The sequence below is a fragment of the Hyla sarda genome, chromosome 12 (genome assembly GCF_029499605.1).
Source record: "Hyla sarda isolate aHylSar1 chromosome 12, aHylSar1.hap1, whole genome shotgun sequence".
Classification (NCBI taxonomy): Eukaryota; Metazoa; Chordata; class Amphibia; order Anura; family Hylidae; genus Hyla; species Hyla sarda.
The window spans coordinates 64488949-64507525 of record NC_079200.1 but is presented as its reverse complement, the minus strand read 5'-3'; the positions used below and the strand labels follow the sequence as shown (position 1 = coordinate 64507525).

The following is an 18577-nucleotide window of genomic DNA, read 5'->3' as shown; positions in this document are numbered from 1 at the left end:
GGATGATGGAAGATTAAAGGGGTACTCCGTTGGAAATTTTTTTTTTTTTAAATCAACTGGTGCCAGAAAGTTAAACAGATTTGTAAATTACTTCTATTTAAAAAACTTTACCCTTCCAGCACTTTTTAGCAGTTGTATGCTGCAGAGGAAATTTCCTTTTTGTCCTGTCCACAGTGCTCTCTGCTGATACCTCTGTCTGTGTCAGGAACTGTCCCGAGTAGCATAGGTTTGCAATGGGGATATTCTCCTGCTCTGGACAGTTCCTGATACGAACATCAGGTGTCAGCAGAGAGCACTGTGGGCAAGACCAAGAAATATTTCAAAAATAAAAGAATTTCCTCTGTAGCATACAGCTGCTAAAAAGTACTGAAAGGGTAAAGATTTTTTAATAGAAGTCATTTACAAATATGTGTAACCTTATGGCACCAGTTGATTTAAAAAAATTTTTTTCCACCGGAGTACTCCTTTAAATATCAGGTTCCATGGGAGATTTGTAAGCAGTCCACAACCTATGGAAAATCAATATATAATCCCGAGAGTAAATTAAAAGGCAGGAAAGAAAAAGGAAAAGGGGGGGGGGGATTGGGGTAATGGAGGAAAGGTGAAGAGGAAAGGGAGGGTAGAGGATTAGAGAAGGAGCATATGCAGAGCTGACAAGTCAATTGACAGTAGTGACATATTTAGAAGAAGACCATAGGTGCCAATGTGCGTGAAGACCCAGAGCCATAGGCAATTGTTCTTTCATTAACATACGCGTTATTAACTTTTTGTACAACCGTGTCCAGTGAGGGTACATGAGGCGACTTCCATAGGCTAGTAATGGAGATTTTAGCTATAATCAAAATAATGCAAGCTAGGTCTCTGGCTTTAGTAGGGATATTATCAAGGTCGATAAATAGTAGTGCCATTTGGGGGGAACACATTAGGTCAACATGAAGTACCTCTTCCAACAAATGTTAACACGAGGACCAATATTGTAAAATAAGCGAACATTCCCATAGAACGTGTAACAGAGTGCCCTTTTGGCCACAATTATGCCAACAGTGCATGGAAGTGTTAGGATACATGCGGGACAATCGACCAGGGGTGTAATACCACTGTAAAGTAGATTTCATTGCAGATTCAATATGGGAAACAGTGAAAAGCCCTATGGGAACACCTATAGGCCTTCCTCCATTGGTCTTCAGACAACACAGTGCCCAACTCGTTATCCCAGGTGCGGAAAGGGTGTGACTTACGGAATTGAGTAGCGTGGAAAGCTGCTGAGTATAAAGGACAAAGACCTTTTATGTTACTTGATAAGAAAGCCAGAGAGGGTTTATGAATATGGATAGAAGAAAGGGGTGTAGTAAGAAGAAATGTGTAAGTTGTAAGTATTTGTAGAAATCAGAATGGGGAATCTTAAAAGCGCATTGGAGAAAAGTGAAAGGAAGGAGGTTGTCAAAAGAGTACAATTGATGGACATGAGATAGACCTAGCTGTACCTAGTTTATAATATCTAGGTGGGGGACCATGGCTTTGACTAATGACAAGGATTAAAGAGCCTTTTCAGTGGGCGTAGGTGTGCCAACCATGGAAACATAGTCCCTCCATGCTTTATAGGAAGCTGCCACTATAGGGTTTGAGAAGGAGAGCTTAGAAGATGACCAGTATGGAAGAACATCTTTGATCTGATGAGGGGAGACACAATAATTTTAAATGTGAACCCAGGGAGCATAAAGGTCGGCCTTTCGCCAGCCACGTAATGTTCCTACCAGGGTAGCAATGTAATAACACCAAAAATCAGGCTTTCCCAGGCCACCCAAATCTTGTGGTTTGGTCAGGATGGAAGCAGCTAATTTAGGTTTATTACCGGACCACACAAAGTTAGAAAGGAGTGATTGAGCCTCAGAGAAGAAAGATTTAGGGATTCATATAGGAAGGGTCTGAAAAAGGTAAAGAAAACAAGGAAGGAGTAACATCTTGAAAGCGGCTACTCTACCCAGCCAGGATATATCAAAACCTGTTAGTCGATCAGCTTCCTTGCTAATATTCCGTAAGAAGGAGTCGTAGTTGTCAGAATATAGAAGTTTATGGGGGTAAAATAAGTTTATCCCCAGATATCTGAGACTGGAGGTTTGCCAGTCAAAGGGATGGGCAGTTCAAAGTGCTGAGACAGAAGATGGGGCTAGATTTAAAGGAAGTGCCTGTGTTTTTGTAGAGTTAAGTATATGCATGGCAGCAGGCCCCGAGACAGAAGGGTCAGTGAGTGACAAAATAATGTCATCTGCATAAAGGGATATGAGATGGTATCTCTCAGCAATAGAGACACCCGATATCTTTTCCCCCTGCCTCAGCGCCTGCACAGGCGGTTCTAGACATAGAATGAAAATGAGAGGGGATTGGGGGGCACCCCTGCCTTGTACCGTTGCTTATGTCTAACTCCTCTGAAAGGGTACCATTAGCGAAAACCCTAGTGGAGGGCATGGAGTAAAGCGAGATAATTGCATTATAGATAGGGCCTTCAAAACCCAGATGTCTGAGGACCGAGAAGGCGTAGGACCAGCAAAGCCTATGAAACGCCTTCTCGGCATCAAGTGCCAGGACCAAGGCAGGAGTGGAATGGACCTCAATGTGGTGTAGAATATTAAGGAGTCGCCGTGTATTATCTGAGGTCTGACAGCCGGGCACAATTCCGGCCTGGTCAGTATGGACCAGGATGGGAAGTAATTTAGCAATTCTAGTAGCTATCAGCTTAGCAAAAATTTTCAGGTCCTGATTCAACAGGGAAATAGGCCTGAAATTCTGGGGGGCTGTCTGAGATTCGCCCGGTTTAGGAAGGGTAACTATCAGCACCTGAAGATTTTATTTTGGAAAGGCTCCTTTAAGGATAGTCAAAATATAAAAATTATGCAAGTGGGGTAAAATGATGTCTAGGTAGGTTTTATAATAAAGGTTAATAAACTCATCAGGGCCAGGGGCTTTTTGTAAGGGGATAGAGCTAATAACCTTCTTTATTGCAGCTGGAGTGAATGTAGAATTTTGGGATGCAAGCTGGTCATTATTTAAGTATGGGAGATTGAGGGTAGAGAGGAAAGATTGAATAGATGAGGAGCGGTTGGGGGGGGGGCAGGGATAGTGCGTTCCAGGTTATAGAGGGAAGAATAGAAATCTTGAAAGCCGTTAGAGATATCCTTAGGAGTATATAAAGTGGTACCAGAGGAAGGGTGTACGAGATGAGCAATGCGGGAGCCAGCATGATTGGCTTTTAGTCTGTTGGCCAGAAGAGCACCTGCTTTATCATTTTGAGAGTAATATTGCGCTTTGACACGCCTCAGGTTCTTCTCATACATGAATAACATTAGGTTCTTGAGTTCCTGACTTAGGGATAGCAGTTGGGCAGAGGTAGTGGGGGAAGGGGTAACTCTATTAAGTGCCTCAAGGGTATTAAGTTGCGCTAAGGTGTCAGTAAGTTGCTTGTCACATTCTCTTTTACAGAAGGTCCCATATTTAATAAAAAAAAAGCCCCTCATGTAAGCCTTATGGCAATTCCACAAGGTCATCAGGTCTGTATTAGGAAGAGCATTATTCATAAAATAATGTGAGAGTTCAATACACAGAGACTGGGCATGTTTCGGGTGGGATAGTAGAAAGGGGCTAGCTCTCCACAAGTAGGATGGAGTCGGATGGAAGTTTTCTTGCAGGAAGAGAGTAATAGCTGCGTGGTCGGACCACTTGATTGTTTCGATAGTGGAATCCGCTAAAACATCTAGGTAGGGTCGTTCAACTAAAAACATGTCCAATCTCGAATACGTATTATGAGTAGTGGAGTGGTGGGTATAGTCCCTTTCATTAGAATGCATAATGCGCCATACATCATATAACTAAGCGGATCACAGTAAATGAGAAAATAAGGTGGTCAGGTTGCGGTGAGAGGTGGCAGTATCTTAAGTGGCATCCAGTACCAAGTTGAAATACCTGCATATAATCAAAGGCCCTACTTTGTTTTGGGAGGCTATTTTCAGTGTGCGTCGTATAAAATGCAACTGCCCTTGATCGGGTGCGTATAAGCATAGGATCAGGGGTCAAGTCCTGGAAAAAAAAAAGTGAGGGAACTCACCCATGATTTCCACTCAAGGGCTGGTGCTGCTAATGGAAATGGTGTTCTTGCTGTGGAAAAAGGGCAGGAATTAAGTTCCCACACGTTCCTGCAGGACTTGACCCCTGGATAGGATGGTATAAGATTTATTATTGATAGAGCAAACTAGGAGGACAGAGGTGTCTCTTGGGCACATATGATATCCCCTCCTAAAGACAAAGCTTCTTTCCATAGAAAAGCTCTCTTATATGGGCTATTAAGACCGTTTACATTGATACATATTATGGTACTTTGAGAACCATAGGAACTTACATAGTAATGAGAGAATATAGCAGTTTATCAGGGAAGCAAGGGACCCAGTGTGCCTCCCAGCCAGCACGTACAGGTCACAATAGTGTGGGTAAGGCTGCATTCACACCTCGTTTTTACTTTACGGGTGCCGGACGGCTGGGGGAGGGGCAAACCGGGCTCTTCCGTACCCCAGCCGGACCAGCGCTGAAATTCATTTACTTTAATGAGCCGACCGGAGTCAAACGGTGACTCCGGTCGGCTCATTTTTGACCCGTAACCGGTTTTGTGACCGGACCTAAAACTGTAGTATACTACGGTTTTAGGTCCGGTCAGGAAACCGCATACGAGTCAAAAAGGAGCCGACCGGAGACACTGTTTGACTCCAGTCGGACAAGTAGTTATAAACTTGTCCATAGGAAGCAGTATAGTAGTACTTTTTTCTTGTACATAGGAACAGTATTATACTGTAGTAGTTAAATTCTTGTATATAGGTGCCAGTATTAGAGTATTTATATTCTTATACATAGTGGATAATGGGGAAAAAAAAGGTCTTAGAGGTGCTGCGAAAAAGTGGTCACAAATGGAGAGACTCGAGCCAGCACAGGACAATTATTATTTTATTTGACACAACGGACGACGCGTTTTGGCACACAGAGAGTGCCTTCCTCAGGTCCAAACATACAGTGCAATCTCTGGGGTGAAAAAATGCATGGATGCACTTGTGGTGTTCCTGTGAAGATAGGTGCTGGCGTGGGTATTATAGTAGTTATGTAGTTGTACATATGAGGCTGTATTATAGTAGTTATATTCTTGTACATAGTAGACAGTGTTAAAATAGTAATATTTTTGTACATGTGGGGCAGTATTATAGTAGCTATGGGCATATGTAGAGAGGAGGGGGCACCCGAGTAACGGTGCCGTGCTCACGTACCCAGGAAATCCAATGAAAAGCAAAATGCTCTGGCACTGTCTTTTTTTGAGTATCAAAGAAGCCAGTGCTAGGACATTTTTCTTTTCATCATAGTAGTTATATTCTTGTACATGGAGTACAGTATTATTATAATTATATTCTTGTACATAGGGGGGGGGGCAGTATTATAGTAGTTATATTCTTGTGCATAGCATCCAGTATTATAGTAAGTATGTTCTTTTACATAGGAGACACTATTATAGTAGTTATATTCTTGCACTTAAGAGGCAGTATTATAGTAGTTTTATTATTTTACATAGGGAAACATAATTTTATTCTTGTACATAGGAGGCAGTGTTATAGTAGTTATATTCTTGTATATAGGTGGCAGCATTATAGTATATTATTTTTGTATCTATAGTATAGTATTAGAGTAGTATTATTCTTGTACATAGGAGCAATAATAAAGTTGTTATATTCCTGTACATAGGTGGCAGGATTATAATAGTTATATTCTTGTACATAGGAGGCAGTATTATAGTAGTTATATTCTTGTATATAGGAGGCAGTATTATAGTAGTTATATTCTTGTATATAGGAGGCAGTATTATAGTAGTTATATTCTTGTACATAGGAGGTAGTATTATAGTAGTTATATTCTTGTACATAGGAGGCAGTATTATAGTAGTTATATTCTTGTATATAGGAGGCAGTATTATAGTAGTTATATTCTTGTATATAGGAGGCAGTATTATAGTAGTTATATTCTTGTACATAGGAGGCAGTATTATAGTAGTTATATTCTTGTACATAGGAGGCAGTATTATAGTAGTTATATTCTTGTATATAGGAGGCAGTATTATAGTAGTTATATTCTTGTATATAGGAGGCAGTATTATGATCACTGTAAGTTAGTGTTCTGTTCTCTTCTTCCTCAGGTTCCTGCTTGTCTTCTCCTGTCTCGTTCTTTCTGTCTTTTCCACTATTAGAGAGTATGAGGAGAAGTCAGAGGGTGCCCTCTACATACTGGTATGTATAGGAAATAGATTGTCACCTCTTTGAGGCAAGGACTTGAGTGATGAGATTTAATATTGTCCTTTCTAGGGCTGGATGATATGGCCTTTAAATATTCGCTGAACAAACCAAATATACTGTACACACATTATTCCAAACTACTTTCTCCAGCAATTAGAAATCTGCCCCCCGTCCAGTGATTGTGGGGGTCTGACTGCTGGGACCACCAGTCAATGGGCACGTCGGGCTGTACCTGATATCCTGTTTTGACAAGTTGCTGATTGCTTGACATGAACACTATGAAAATGGGGCTTTATAAACTAACACAAATACAGGCAACCTTAATACGTTACCTTTGGTATGGGGTTAATAAAAAAAAGTTACTAGCTGTATCACTCAAAATAAGGGGACTCTATTATTCCTATGGACATTTAAATACTTACAAATCCCCAAAAATAAAAATCCAAGAGCCATTGTCCATAAGCATTAGCCACAGTGTGTAAACAATAAAGAGGACTAGCATCTTTGTGAGACAAAAGGGGTTATGTTTCTTCTGGAGGAGAGGATCATTAATTTGTGGGGAGACTTATAGGCCATTCATGCTCCAGTGGGAATTTTGCGACGAATGGATATTCAAAGCAGCTCTCACACCGCTTTCTCCAAGTGGCTTTCCCTTAAAGTAAGTTTTTTTTTATTCCAACCAGGAGTCTTGGAAACTGAGTGGGAATATATGCCAAGCCAGCACCCTGCTCTGTAAGGGGAGAAAGGGAGAAAACCTCAAAATAGCTGTCTGCAGATGAGTATTATGTTCAGAGGAAAAGTTGCTGAGTTGCCCATAGCAACCAATCAGATTGCTTCTTTCAATTTTGAAAAAGCATCTGAAAAATGAAAGAAGCAATCTGATTGGTTGCTATTGGCAACTCAGCAACTCTTCCTAAGGACAGGTTTTCATAAATCCCCCCCCCCCCCCTTGTTCTTCTAGAGAGATCTCTGGCTTGGCATACATACAGTCAGGTTCCAAGATGCCTAGTTATAATAAAACACTGACATTAAAGGGGTACTCCATTGCTAGACATCTTTTCTCCTATCCAAGGGATTGCGGGGGTCTGGCCATGCCCTCTCCCATAGACATGAATGGAAAGGTGTGACGACACGAGGAGGCGTGGCATGACATCGACCACGGCTACCACAACCCACCGTTCTAAACATAATGTTCAGAACGCTGGGTGTCTGCACGGAGATCGTGGGGGGTCCCAGAGGCTGAACCCCTGTGATCACACATTTTATCCCCTTTCCTTTGGATAGGATATAAGATGTCTAGCAACAGAGTACCTCTTAAAGGGAAAGCCATTTGGAAAACTGCTTTAGATATCCTTTATTCCTAAAATTCCCAGTGGAGCATGAATGGCCTACATATCTTTATGAAGCTCTCCTTAAAGGAGTACTTTGACAAAAAATAACTTATCCCCTATCCACAGTAGCTGATTGCGGGGCACTCACAGTGAAGAGCGCGTGTCATCTACCGAAAAACGACACGAGCTCAATTCATTTCTATTGGAGTGCTGAAAAGACCCGAGAGCTGTACTCTGCTTATCACTGAGCGCCGGGTCCCGTCCCGGCGATAGCGGCGGGGGGGGGGGGGGGGGGGGGTGGTGGTGGGGGGGGGGTCTTTTAGCCCTCTCCTGTGGGGTGGGGATCAGTTATTTTTTGCTGGAGATCTTTGCCCCTATTCTCATTAGGCAGCCAGTACCCTGCTCTGTACTGACAAGGGGCGAGACTAAAAAATATCTGTCTGTAGGTGAGTATTCTTTCTGGAGAGATTTCTCTCTTGGCATATATTCCCAGTCAATTTCCAGGATTCCTAGTTTAAGGGAAAGCCACTTGGAAAAGGTGGTGTGAGAGCTGTTTTGCATATTCTTTTTTTTTTTAGCATCTCTGTAGCACTAGTTAGTCTGTTGTACCCCTCAGATGGAGTGCCCAGTGTGAGTGGGAACAAAAATTGTGTGGAATGGTGCCATTCTGTGAAGATTTACAAGCCAAAACCTATGCTACAAAACACCAGATGTCTCAATAATATGACATTGACTTCTGGTTGTAGAGGTGCTCTAGCTGTCAAGAAGGACCTGCCTGTTTGTAATGAAAACTGTTCTCCCTGTGTCTTCTTACTTTTTCTGCCTATTCTGCGCTGTCCCTAGGCTCCTTCAGATAAGCAGTAGGTACCTACACTAAAGTGGAACTAGCCTAGGGTGACTAAGTTGAGGAGTCTTACTATGGAAATATTTACACACTTGAAGTTGAATGAACCCAGGATTATATCCTCTTCTAATTTACAATCTTTTCTTTCCAACAGGAAATTGTCACCATTGTGGTCTTCGGGGTAGAATACTTTGTCCGGATCTGGGCTGCCGGCTGCTGCTGCCGTTACAGAGGATGGAGAGGACGGCTGAAGTTTGCTCGCAAGCCATTCTGTGTCATCGGTGAGGCTTGTTTTGTCATATCTGGTTTATGATAGCTATCAGGTGACCTTCCCAGTCACCTGCTAGGTATCTATAATATTCAGCTTTCAGTATAATATTCCCTCTCCCAGATCCAAATTCTGTCAATATGTAGACATTAGAAAGTCGCCAAAGAAGGACTTAAGGTCGAGGAGAAAAACACAATTATAGTGCTCCGAACCCTGAAACAGATATAAAGTTAAATGTATTTAGTTTTGGCTATAAAAACACATGAGTATACTAGGACAGACAGTTACATTGATACATATGATCTCTCTAAATTTACAAGTCGTGAATGGTATTGCATAACCTATGGGGGTAGGGAAGGGAAATGTGCCCTCTGCAGCTTAACCCCCAATACCTCTCTCCCTACCTTTTGGGAAGCCGACCTCCTTAAAAGGATTGCCTCAACCACAAAGACGGTCCCTATCCTCTCGCGAAGTAAGGGAATAAAATAATAGAAAATGACAATAAAGCTGCTAAAAAGAATTATGAGTATTTAGAGTGACCACAAAAACAACACACACAAGTGCAGTTTGAAAATATTTACACTATAGGACAATATATTTATATACAATATCTGATGATATCATGTAGATCAATAGATAAAAAGACTAAATGATGCCAGTACCAGTACTAGTTCCAACAAGTTTCTCTCACCTTATTGAGTTCATCGGGGAATGAACCGTCGTGGTTAAAACAATAATGACATTAGCATCACACAGAGATACAGTGATTAAAAGAAAAAAGACGGTATTCAGACAAAGTAGTGTATGTCATCCAAATGTAATGTTCAGTTATCCAGGGCCAAAAGAGCATCTAGCACAATACAGGGAATAAAATGCAATGTGAAAAAATAACCTTGCGGGATAATGTTAAAAATCATCAGCCATTAGCAGAATAGAAGCATAATTTCACTACATGTGTCCTATCCAATAAGAGATAACCAGATGTGTAATCTCATTACACATATCTCATAATATCAGTATCACATATTTATGCCCAAGGGTTCCTATACACACCAAAGCTACACAAGTTGCTAGGAACCATATCAACGTAATAGGTATTGTATCCTTCTATAGGCATATACAGTATACATATATTGTGTGCATATATACAGTGGGGCAAAAAAGTATTTAGCGCCAATTGTGCAAGTTCTCCCACTTAAAAAGATGAGAGGCCTGTAATTTTCATCATAGGTATATCTCAACGATGAGAGACATAATGAGGGGAAAAAATCCATAAAATCACATTGTCTGATTTTTAAAGAATTTATTTGCAAATTATGGTGGAAAATAAGTATTTGGTCAATAACAAAAGTTCATCTCAGTACTTTGTTATATACCCTTTATATACCTCAAATGTTTTCTGTAAGTCTTCACAAGGTTTTCACACACTGTTGCTGGTATTTTGGCCCATTCCTCCATGCAGATCTCCTCTAGAGCAGTGATGTTTCGGGGCTGTCACTGGGCAACATGGACTTTCAACTCCCTCCAAAGGTTTTCTATGGGGTTGAGATCTGGAGACTAGCTAGGCCACTCCTGGACTTTGAAATACTTCTTACGAAGCCACTCCTTCGTTGCAAATGCTCTCTAGCAAACTTCAGACGGCCTGGACATGTACTGGCTTAAGCAGGGGGACACGTCTGGCACTGCATGATTTGAGTCCCTGGCGGAGTAGTGTGTTACTGATGGTAGCCTTTGTTACTTTGGTCCCAGCTCTCTGCAGGTCGTTCACTATGTCCCCCCGTGTGGTTCTGGGATTTTTGCTTACCGTTCTTGTGATAATTTTGACACCACGGGGAGATTATCAGTGGTCTTGTATGTCTTCCATTTTCTAATAACTGCTCCCACAGTTGATTTCTTCACACCAAGCTGGTTGCCTATTGCAGATTCAGTCTTCCCAGCCTGGTGCAGGTCTACAATTTTGTTTCTGGTGTCCTTCGACAGCTCTTTGGTCTTGGCCATAGTGGAGTTTGGAGTGTGACTGTTTGAGGTTGTGGACAGGTGTCATTTACACTGATAACAAGTTCAAACAGGTGCCATTAATACAGAGTGGAGGACAGAGGAGACTCATAAAGAAGAAATTACAGGTCTCTGAGAGCCAGAAATCTTGCTTGTTTGTAGGTGACCAAATACTTATTTTCCACCATAATTTGCAAATAAATTCTTTAAAAATCAGACAGTGTGATATTATGGATTTTTTTTTCTCATTATGTCTCTTATAGTTGAGGTATACCTATGATGAAAATTACAGGCCCCTCTCATCTTTTTAAGTTGGAGAACTTGCACAATTGGTGGCTGACTAAATACTTTTTTTGCCCCAGTCTACATCCAATGTTTGCATTAATATGCAGGGTGTACACAGATGTATTAATAAAAGATACATACACATATTGAAAGAGGATAACATATATCCGATAGTATATGTAAATGCATGGCTAGCTGCTTATCTGTCCTGTGCAGGAAGTTATGATGCGTCTCCATTAGGACAGACTCTCCATGGAGTAATTGCCACCATAGGTAGTCAGAGGAGCCGCATATGTTGGAGAACATGGCCCACATAATATGTGATACTGATATTATAGGACATCTGTTAATCTTCTATTGGATAGGACGTGTAATAAGATTATTATTCTATTCTACCACTGACTGATTATTTTGGCATTATACTGCAAAGTATTTGCCTACATTGCATTTTTCCCTATATCGTACTATATGCTTCTTTTGGCCCTGGATGACTTAAATGGGCACTGTCAGATCCAAAAACTTTTGATATGTTGTAAAGCATGCAAAACCAATAGGTTTTGCAATTGCTTTCATTAGAAAATTTTCAGTATTTCATACTGGAAAAGCCAGTCAAACAACTGCCCCCCTGTCTGCTTGGGCACATACTAGTCCTGCTGTGTCCATGCATCATCACCTATGTCATGGACACACTTCCTTGATTGACAGCTGTCAGTGCAGGGCTCACAGCTGGAGGAAAAATCCTCCCACTGTCAGCTTGTGTCCCCCTACTGTCAGTGAGGACAAGCTGGGAGTTGTAGTTTTGCTAATGCTAGGGAAGATGTGAGCAGACAGTATACTGAGAGAGGGGGCGGAAACCTGCACAGTGAGGCCACACCCTCTCCATTTGAGAGGAATTCAGACTAGTGAGCTAAACTAAAAGTGTAATAAAAAAATAAATAAAGGTGCTAGACACATAAAAATTAGATGTACATGGTCAGGATTAGGTACTGAGTGATATATTAAAAAAATGTTGTTGGATCTGAAGGGTTTGCTTTAAGTTCCCGTTTGGATGACATACACTGCTTTGTCTAGGTACAGTCTCTTTTTATTTATATTCACTTTATCTATGTGTAATACTATATGTTATTATTGTCCTAACCTCGGCTATGATTTAGGAACTCATGCCTCTTTAGTTCCCTGATGAACCCGCAAACTATTAAGCAAGTGAAACTTGTTGGAACTAGTACTGGAACTGGCATCATTTAGTCTTTTGTTAAATAATCTATGTGACATCATCAGAGATTGTATATTTTGATCCACACTAAATTATTTTCATATTGAACTTGTTGTGTGTGTTATTTTTGTGGTCACTCTGAGTTGTGGCTATTATCTCCATAAACTTTTTAGCCATTTTCTATACATTCCCTCTAGTGTATTACCTTACTCCAGCACTAAGCAAGAGGTTTGGAACATCTTTGTGGATGGGGCCACCCTATAAAAAAATTTAGGGAGAGAAGTAATGGGGGTTAAGCTGCAGAGTGCACATTTCCCTCCCCTACTCCCATTGGTCGTGCAATAGCCTCCACGATTTGTGATTCAGAGTAACCATATGTATCAAATGTTACTGTCTGTCACAGTATACCTATATGTTTCTTATAGCCAGAACTAAATAAATGTAAGTTTTATCAGGTAGGTTCTATATATTCCGTGACTTCCACACCAGGTTCATTTACGGTACTTTACTGTCATTTATCTTATTGTTTTTCACCCCACTCAGCGCGTACTCCAATATTATTTGACGTTTTAGATCTGTTTCAGGGTATCTGAGCACTATAAATGTTTTTTTTTTCTTTTTTCTTTTTTACTAGATCTTTAGTCCTTCTTTGGCATCTTTCTAATAATTGTTCCAAAGACTTATGGTTAGGGGGAATTCGGCATCCCTAGTATTTTTATCTTAGCCAACGTAGTGAAATTTTGTTTAACGTGTAAACATGAAGGTGAAAGGGTAATGGAAAACTTTTTGAGGTGCAAAATTTTAGATACAAATAAGTAGCTCAAGCTCTTTTCTTTTTTTCTTGGCACAGACATCATGGTGTTGATAGCGTCCATAGCGGTCCTGTCTGCAGGGTCACAGGGGAATGTCTTTGCCACCTCAGCTCTCAGGAGTTTGAGGTTCTTGCAGATTCTGCGTATGATCCGTATGGACCGGAGAGGAGGAACATGGAAACTACTGGGCTCTGTGGTGTATGCACACAGCAAGGTATTACACACTGTACAGTAACCTTGTCTCTATGAGTGTATAGCAGTGATCACCTCCTCAAAAGCATTGTGTTGGATTAGATTAATTTGGCTGACAGTGCCACACTTATCTTCAGGTTTCTCTGTGGTAATGCAGCTTAGCTCCATTTACTTTTAAGTAGCTGAGCTGCAATACCAAACCTGTGCATAGATGTGGTACGAAAGGACTCCACTACCCCAATTCATCCATGACTTCAATAATGAAAAATAAAGTACTCCCTATAGAAGTTTTGCCACCTACAGGTCTTGGTCAAGTTCTGTACTGCTTAAGGGTATGTTCACACGAACGGACCCAGAGCGCATTTTACACTACAGATCCGCCGCTGATGGACTGCTGCATGGTGTCTTTACATGTGCCTGCTCAGAGCAGCAATACGCCGCTACGATCAGACACACTGCGATGTGTGCAAGTACACCGCGCATGCGTGACAACTTGCACATCGCAGTGTATCTGCTCGTAGCGACCTATTGCCGCTCCGAGCAGACACATGTAAAGACACCATGCAGGGGTCCTTCAGCGGCGGATCTGCAGTGTAAAATATGCTGTGGGTCCGCTCGTGTGAGAGTACCCTTAAAAGCTTTTCCTGGGAAGTACTGCTTATGGCCTAGCTGCACTGGACAACCCCATCCATCAGCTGTTTTGCACCTGGAATACAGAAAGACTGGTAACGGAAAAAGATGGCTCCATACTCTGTGTAGTGGTGGAACTAAGTTACTGCAGCACCTATTCACTTCGAGTTAAAGAGTGTTTCTACCTAAAAAAAATTATTTAAAAAAATAAAAATCAGCAGCAAATATGAATCCTAAAGTTATGCTTAATTTGTTGTATCTGTCTCCAGAAATTAGGGTGGTAAGCAATGTGTCTAGCCCTTCCCTCCCAATAGTGCCCCCATACAGCAGTTACCCACCAATAGTTCCCCCACACAGTAGTTCTCCCCATGATAGTAAAGGAGTTAACCCTCCTTTGAGTAAAAATTCTACAGATACTCCTTTTCGTGCATGACGCAGGTTAGTGCAGACAGCATGCCACGGGATGTGGCGTCCTTGGCTGCTCCTCACTCCTTGCAGGCCACTGCCCTATAGCAGATTGTGGCTAACAAGGGAGTGTGACTGGGTATTCCTTTCTGCTCTATCACAAGGGAGGACACTTGACCTGGGTATCCAACATTCCTTGAGTGAGGGAGGCCACAGGCCAATGCTGTCACTTGAAGTGATACTTATCCTACTTCATGGCTGATGTGGCCCTGTATGGAAGTTCTCAGCCATGGAGATAGTTAACATAAATTGATCATCATGGAAACAGAAACTGTGATGAACATTCCAGTGGCTTGAACAAGGGATCGACCGATTATCGGCCGATATTATCGGCTGATATTCACGTTTTTTGCCGTAATCGGTATCGGCTTCTATCCTGCCGATAATGCGCAAAACAAGGCGTGCGCACAAATCGGTTCATTGATTTAAAGCACCTGCTTAAAATCAATCATCTGCAGCGGCCTTGGGGGGGGGGGGGGAATAGCCGATAATTTATACCGGAATATCGGTATAAGTTATCGGCTATCGGCCTTAACCTCCACAGATTATCGGTATCGGCCCTAAAAAATCGATATCGGTCGATCCCTAGTTTGAACACATAGATTGTAGATGCAGGGCGCATTTAAGGATTATATTTTTGACTGTAACTTTGTTTTTACTTTTAGGAACTGATAACAGCCTGGTACATCGGCTTCCTCTGTCTCATCTTGGCGTCATTCCTGGTGTATCTGGCAGAGAAAGAAGAGAACAGTGAAATGTTTGATACTTATGCCGACGCCTTGTGGTGGGGACTGGTGAGTGTCTGAGTTCTTTAGGCTGTGCCATGTATAAGGAACACTGAAGTATTTTAGGAAGCTTGTAAGAAATTCTTTAGACCGGTTACAGAGTGTATATAATTTTGTGTGCACATTAACATTGATCCATGTACATGGCAACAATTGTAAGCAGCATTTCTCTGACATTCATCCTATTACAAACCCAGACTGGCGAATAACAGGGAGCAACTACAATAGGTTATAAAACACATATCCAAAAGACTGATTTTAGCTTTATTAGGAGAGATTTATCAACATTGGTGTGGCTGACCCCTTTTTTTGCACCATTATTTTTGGTTGTCTGAAGGCTTGCTTATCATACAGTCTCACCGTTCTGTTAAATGGCGTTTCTGTAGACTTTTCTGTTGAACTAGCGACTTTTTAGTGATCAGAGAATTTTGTTTTTGTAAAACTACTGAACCCCTTTTGCAATTCCATTGTAATACAGATGCTTGAATTCAGCTCGGTACGTTACAGTTTTGAAATCAGAAGAATGAATATTTGGTGACTGTTCCTTTTAAATAATGTTTTTACAGCAGCTTTACTAAATTTAGCAATCTTTAGGTGCTCTTAGCACTGCCACATGTAATGTCTAAAGCAAATAAAGTTCTAAAGTTCTCAGTCCAAAATTACTGCTAAATGAGGATCTTAACAGGCTGGTCTACTCTGGTGAAAGGGGCAAAGTGTAGTCTTCACTTTACTCACTCTGCTGAGGCATCCTTGATAAGATACTCAGAAAGTGCATCCAGGGAAGTCTTCCTAACTTGGCAGACAGACAGCACTGACTCGAATGTTTGGCCCACAAAAGATCAGAGTAATTCAGAGAGGCCCTTGTTCAACTTATCCTTTCTTGCATAATGTAGATTCTCCCTGTTGGAGACCAGAATTCTTTAGAGCTGTACCCTCACAGCAGGGACAAGAACAAGTATCAGGAATAGTGACTTGCTTGCAGTCTGTTGGCTTATGGGTAGGTATGCCTAGCAGTTGCAAACCTAAGACCAGCTTTACTTCTCTCAGTGAGAGCCGAGCTAAGGGACATTCACAAAAGGCCAGTTCTCAATTACCTGTGGTAAGACACTTTTTTCCCTAACTTTATTTTATGAGACTTTTCAGTGGATAGTAACTTTTACATAGGCAGTGATGGTGATTTTGTAGGCCACTTTGTACTGTCAACAATATTTGTGCGCTAACACCACAGAACAAATCGTCGGGAAACCAAAAATAAAAATACAACATTTGTATTCAACAAAATAAAAAATGTAAAAGACACCGTCGGGCACCATCAGTTATGGCATAGGGAGATGAAACAGACCATACTTTAGTATCCTTTGCCCATAGCTTGTAAACTTATATCTGTGGCTTTAGCTGAATAGTTGAAGGGGCCGGCCGAGAAGCAGCTGCTTGCCTCCCCTCATTGACCCAATTGACATACAGGGCTCTATGCTTGGACTGGGTCAGAACGGGGAAGAGGTGTGTTTCTGTAACTCGGCCCCGCCTCTCTGACTCCGGCCGAAATACATAACATCTTCGGATATAGTTTACAGTCTGTGGGCAAAGGATACATCTGTTTCGGATATCTGTTTCAACTCTCTATGCCCTAACTGATCCGTACCTCATAAGATGGTGACAGTAAAAAAAAATAATGCAAAGGTGTTTTTTAGTACATTTATTTGTAAAAAAAAAATAAAATTTAACATGAAATAATCGCAAGCATATAATTGAATCATTAAATTAGCCAAAACAAGCAATCCATTTTTAATATTGCACAGAAATAAATTATTTAAAATATTATTTTTTTCAAATAAACCTTCCCTTCTAAGGCTTCAGTTTCTATGTATTGATCTGTATATATTTTAAATGATGTGCATTAAAAATGAAACCAGTTTCTGATAAAGTGTGTAATGTTAGTGTACTTGTTATAGATTGTTGACAAGCTTTTTTTTACACCATGTTAGTGGTGGCGCAAGGTTGAAACCTGTTTTTATCCCCTTGTTCCAAAAAAGTCTCAAATAATAAATCTGTGTCTACTGCATATTCTAGGATAAGATTGGCCTCTACAGAACACATTCATGAAACAGGCAATGCCAAAAAATCCCAAGAAAGCCACATTGCCCAAAAATTTGCTACATTTTACAATAAAAAAAAAAATAAACTGTGAAAGACAATGAAAGATTCCCCCATTCTCCCTACTAAAAGGTATCGCATCTGTTATGTAGAGTACAGAAATCATGACTGTATTGGAATTCAGCATCACAGTGTCTGATGGAACATGAATCTCATAAATATTTGACTATGTGAGAGTGAAATCACTCCTTCCAAGAATAATACTGCTCTCACTGGCTACACAGAGCCTTCAAGTCTGACAGTATTATACCGTAGTAGTTGTATTTATGTACATGGGGGCAGTATTATAGTAGTTATATTCTTGTACATAGGAGACAGTATTATAGTAGTTGTATTTATGTACATAGGGGGCAGTATTATAGTAGTTGTATTTATGTACATAGAGGGCAGTATTATAGTAGTTATATTCTTGTACATAGGAGACAGTATTATAGTAGTTGTATTTATGTACATAGGGGGCAGTATTATAGTAGTTATATTCTTGTACATAGGAGCAGTATTATAATAGTTATATTCTTGTACATAGGAGCAGTATTATAGTAGTTATATTCTTGTACATAGGAGGCAGTATTATAGCAGTTATATTCTTGTACATAGGGGAGCAGTATTATAATAGTTATATTCTTGTACATAGGGGCAGTATTATAGTAGTTATATTCTTGTACATAGGAGGCAGTATTATAGTAGTTGTATTTATGTACATAGAGGGGCAATAATATAGTAGTTATATTCTTGTACATAGGGGCAGTAATATAGTAGTTACATTTGTGTACATAGGGCGCAGTGTTATAGTAGTTATATATTTGTACATAGGAGACAGTATTATATTAGTTATATTCTTGTACATAGGAGACAGTACTACAGTATTTATATTCTTGAACATAAGGGGTAGTATTATAGTAGTTATTTAGTTGTATATAGGAGGTGGTATAATAGTAGTCATATTCTTGTAAACAAGGGGTAATATTGTAGAAGTGTTATTGTATATAGAGGCAGTATTATATTAGTTATATCCTTGTATATAGAGGACAGAGTTAAAGTAGTTAAATTCCTGTATATAGGGGCAGTAATATAGTTTTCTCCCTCAGACTTTGGCTGTTTGAGCTCTTTAGTATCTGCTAAATGATGTGGTTGTGACAATTAACCTCTAGGAATTTTCTTGTTTTTCTTCAGATCACGCTCACTACCATTGGTTATGGAGATAAGTATCCACAGACTTGGAACGGTCGTCTTCTCGCTGCCACCTTTACTCTCATTGGAGTCTCATTCTTTGCTCTTCCTGCTGTTAG

General features: G+C 40.6%; 1 protein-coding gene across 5 annotated transcripts in view; it reads left to right on the top strand.

Annotated features, from left to right (window-relative positions):
• Positions 1–18577, top strand: part of KCNQ2 (potassium voltage-gated channel subfamily Q member 2) — a 98169-nt gene that overhangs the window by 34722 nt on the left and 44870 nt on the right. For all 5 annotated transcript variants that reach the window (XR_008849336.1, XM_056548948.1, XM_056548950.1 and 2 more), the window contains exons 2-6: positions 6218–6308; positions 8644–8770; positions 13101–13276; positions 15015–15143; positions 18462–18572. Coding sequence is in view for 4 of the 5 variants with exons in the window: in XM_056548948.1 (XP_056404923.1) it covers positions 6218–6308; positions 8644–8770; positions 13101–13276; positions 15015–15143; positions 18462–18572 (634 nt within the window). In the remaining variant the exon portion in view is untranslated. The remainder of the gene's footprint in view (positions 1–6217; positions 6309–8643; positions 8771–13100; positions 13277–15014; positions 15144–18461; positions 18573–18577) is intronic.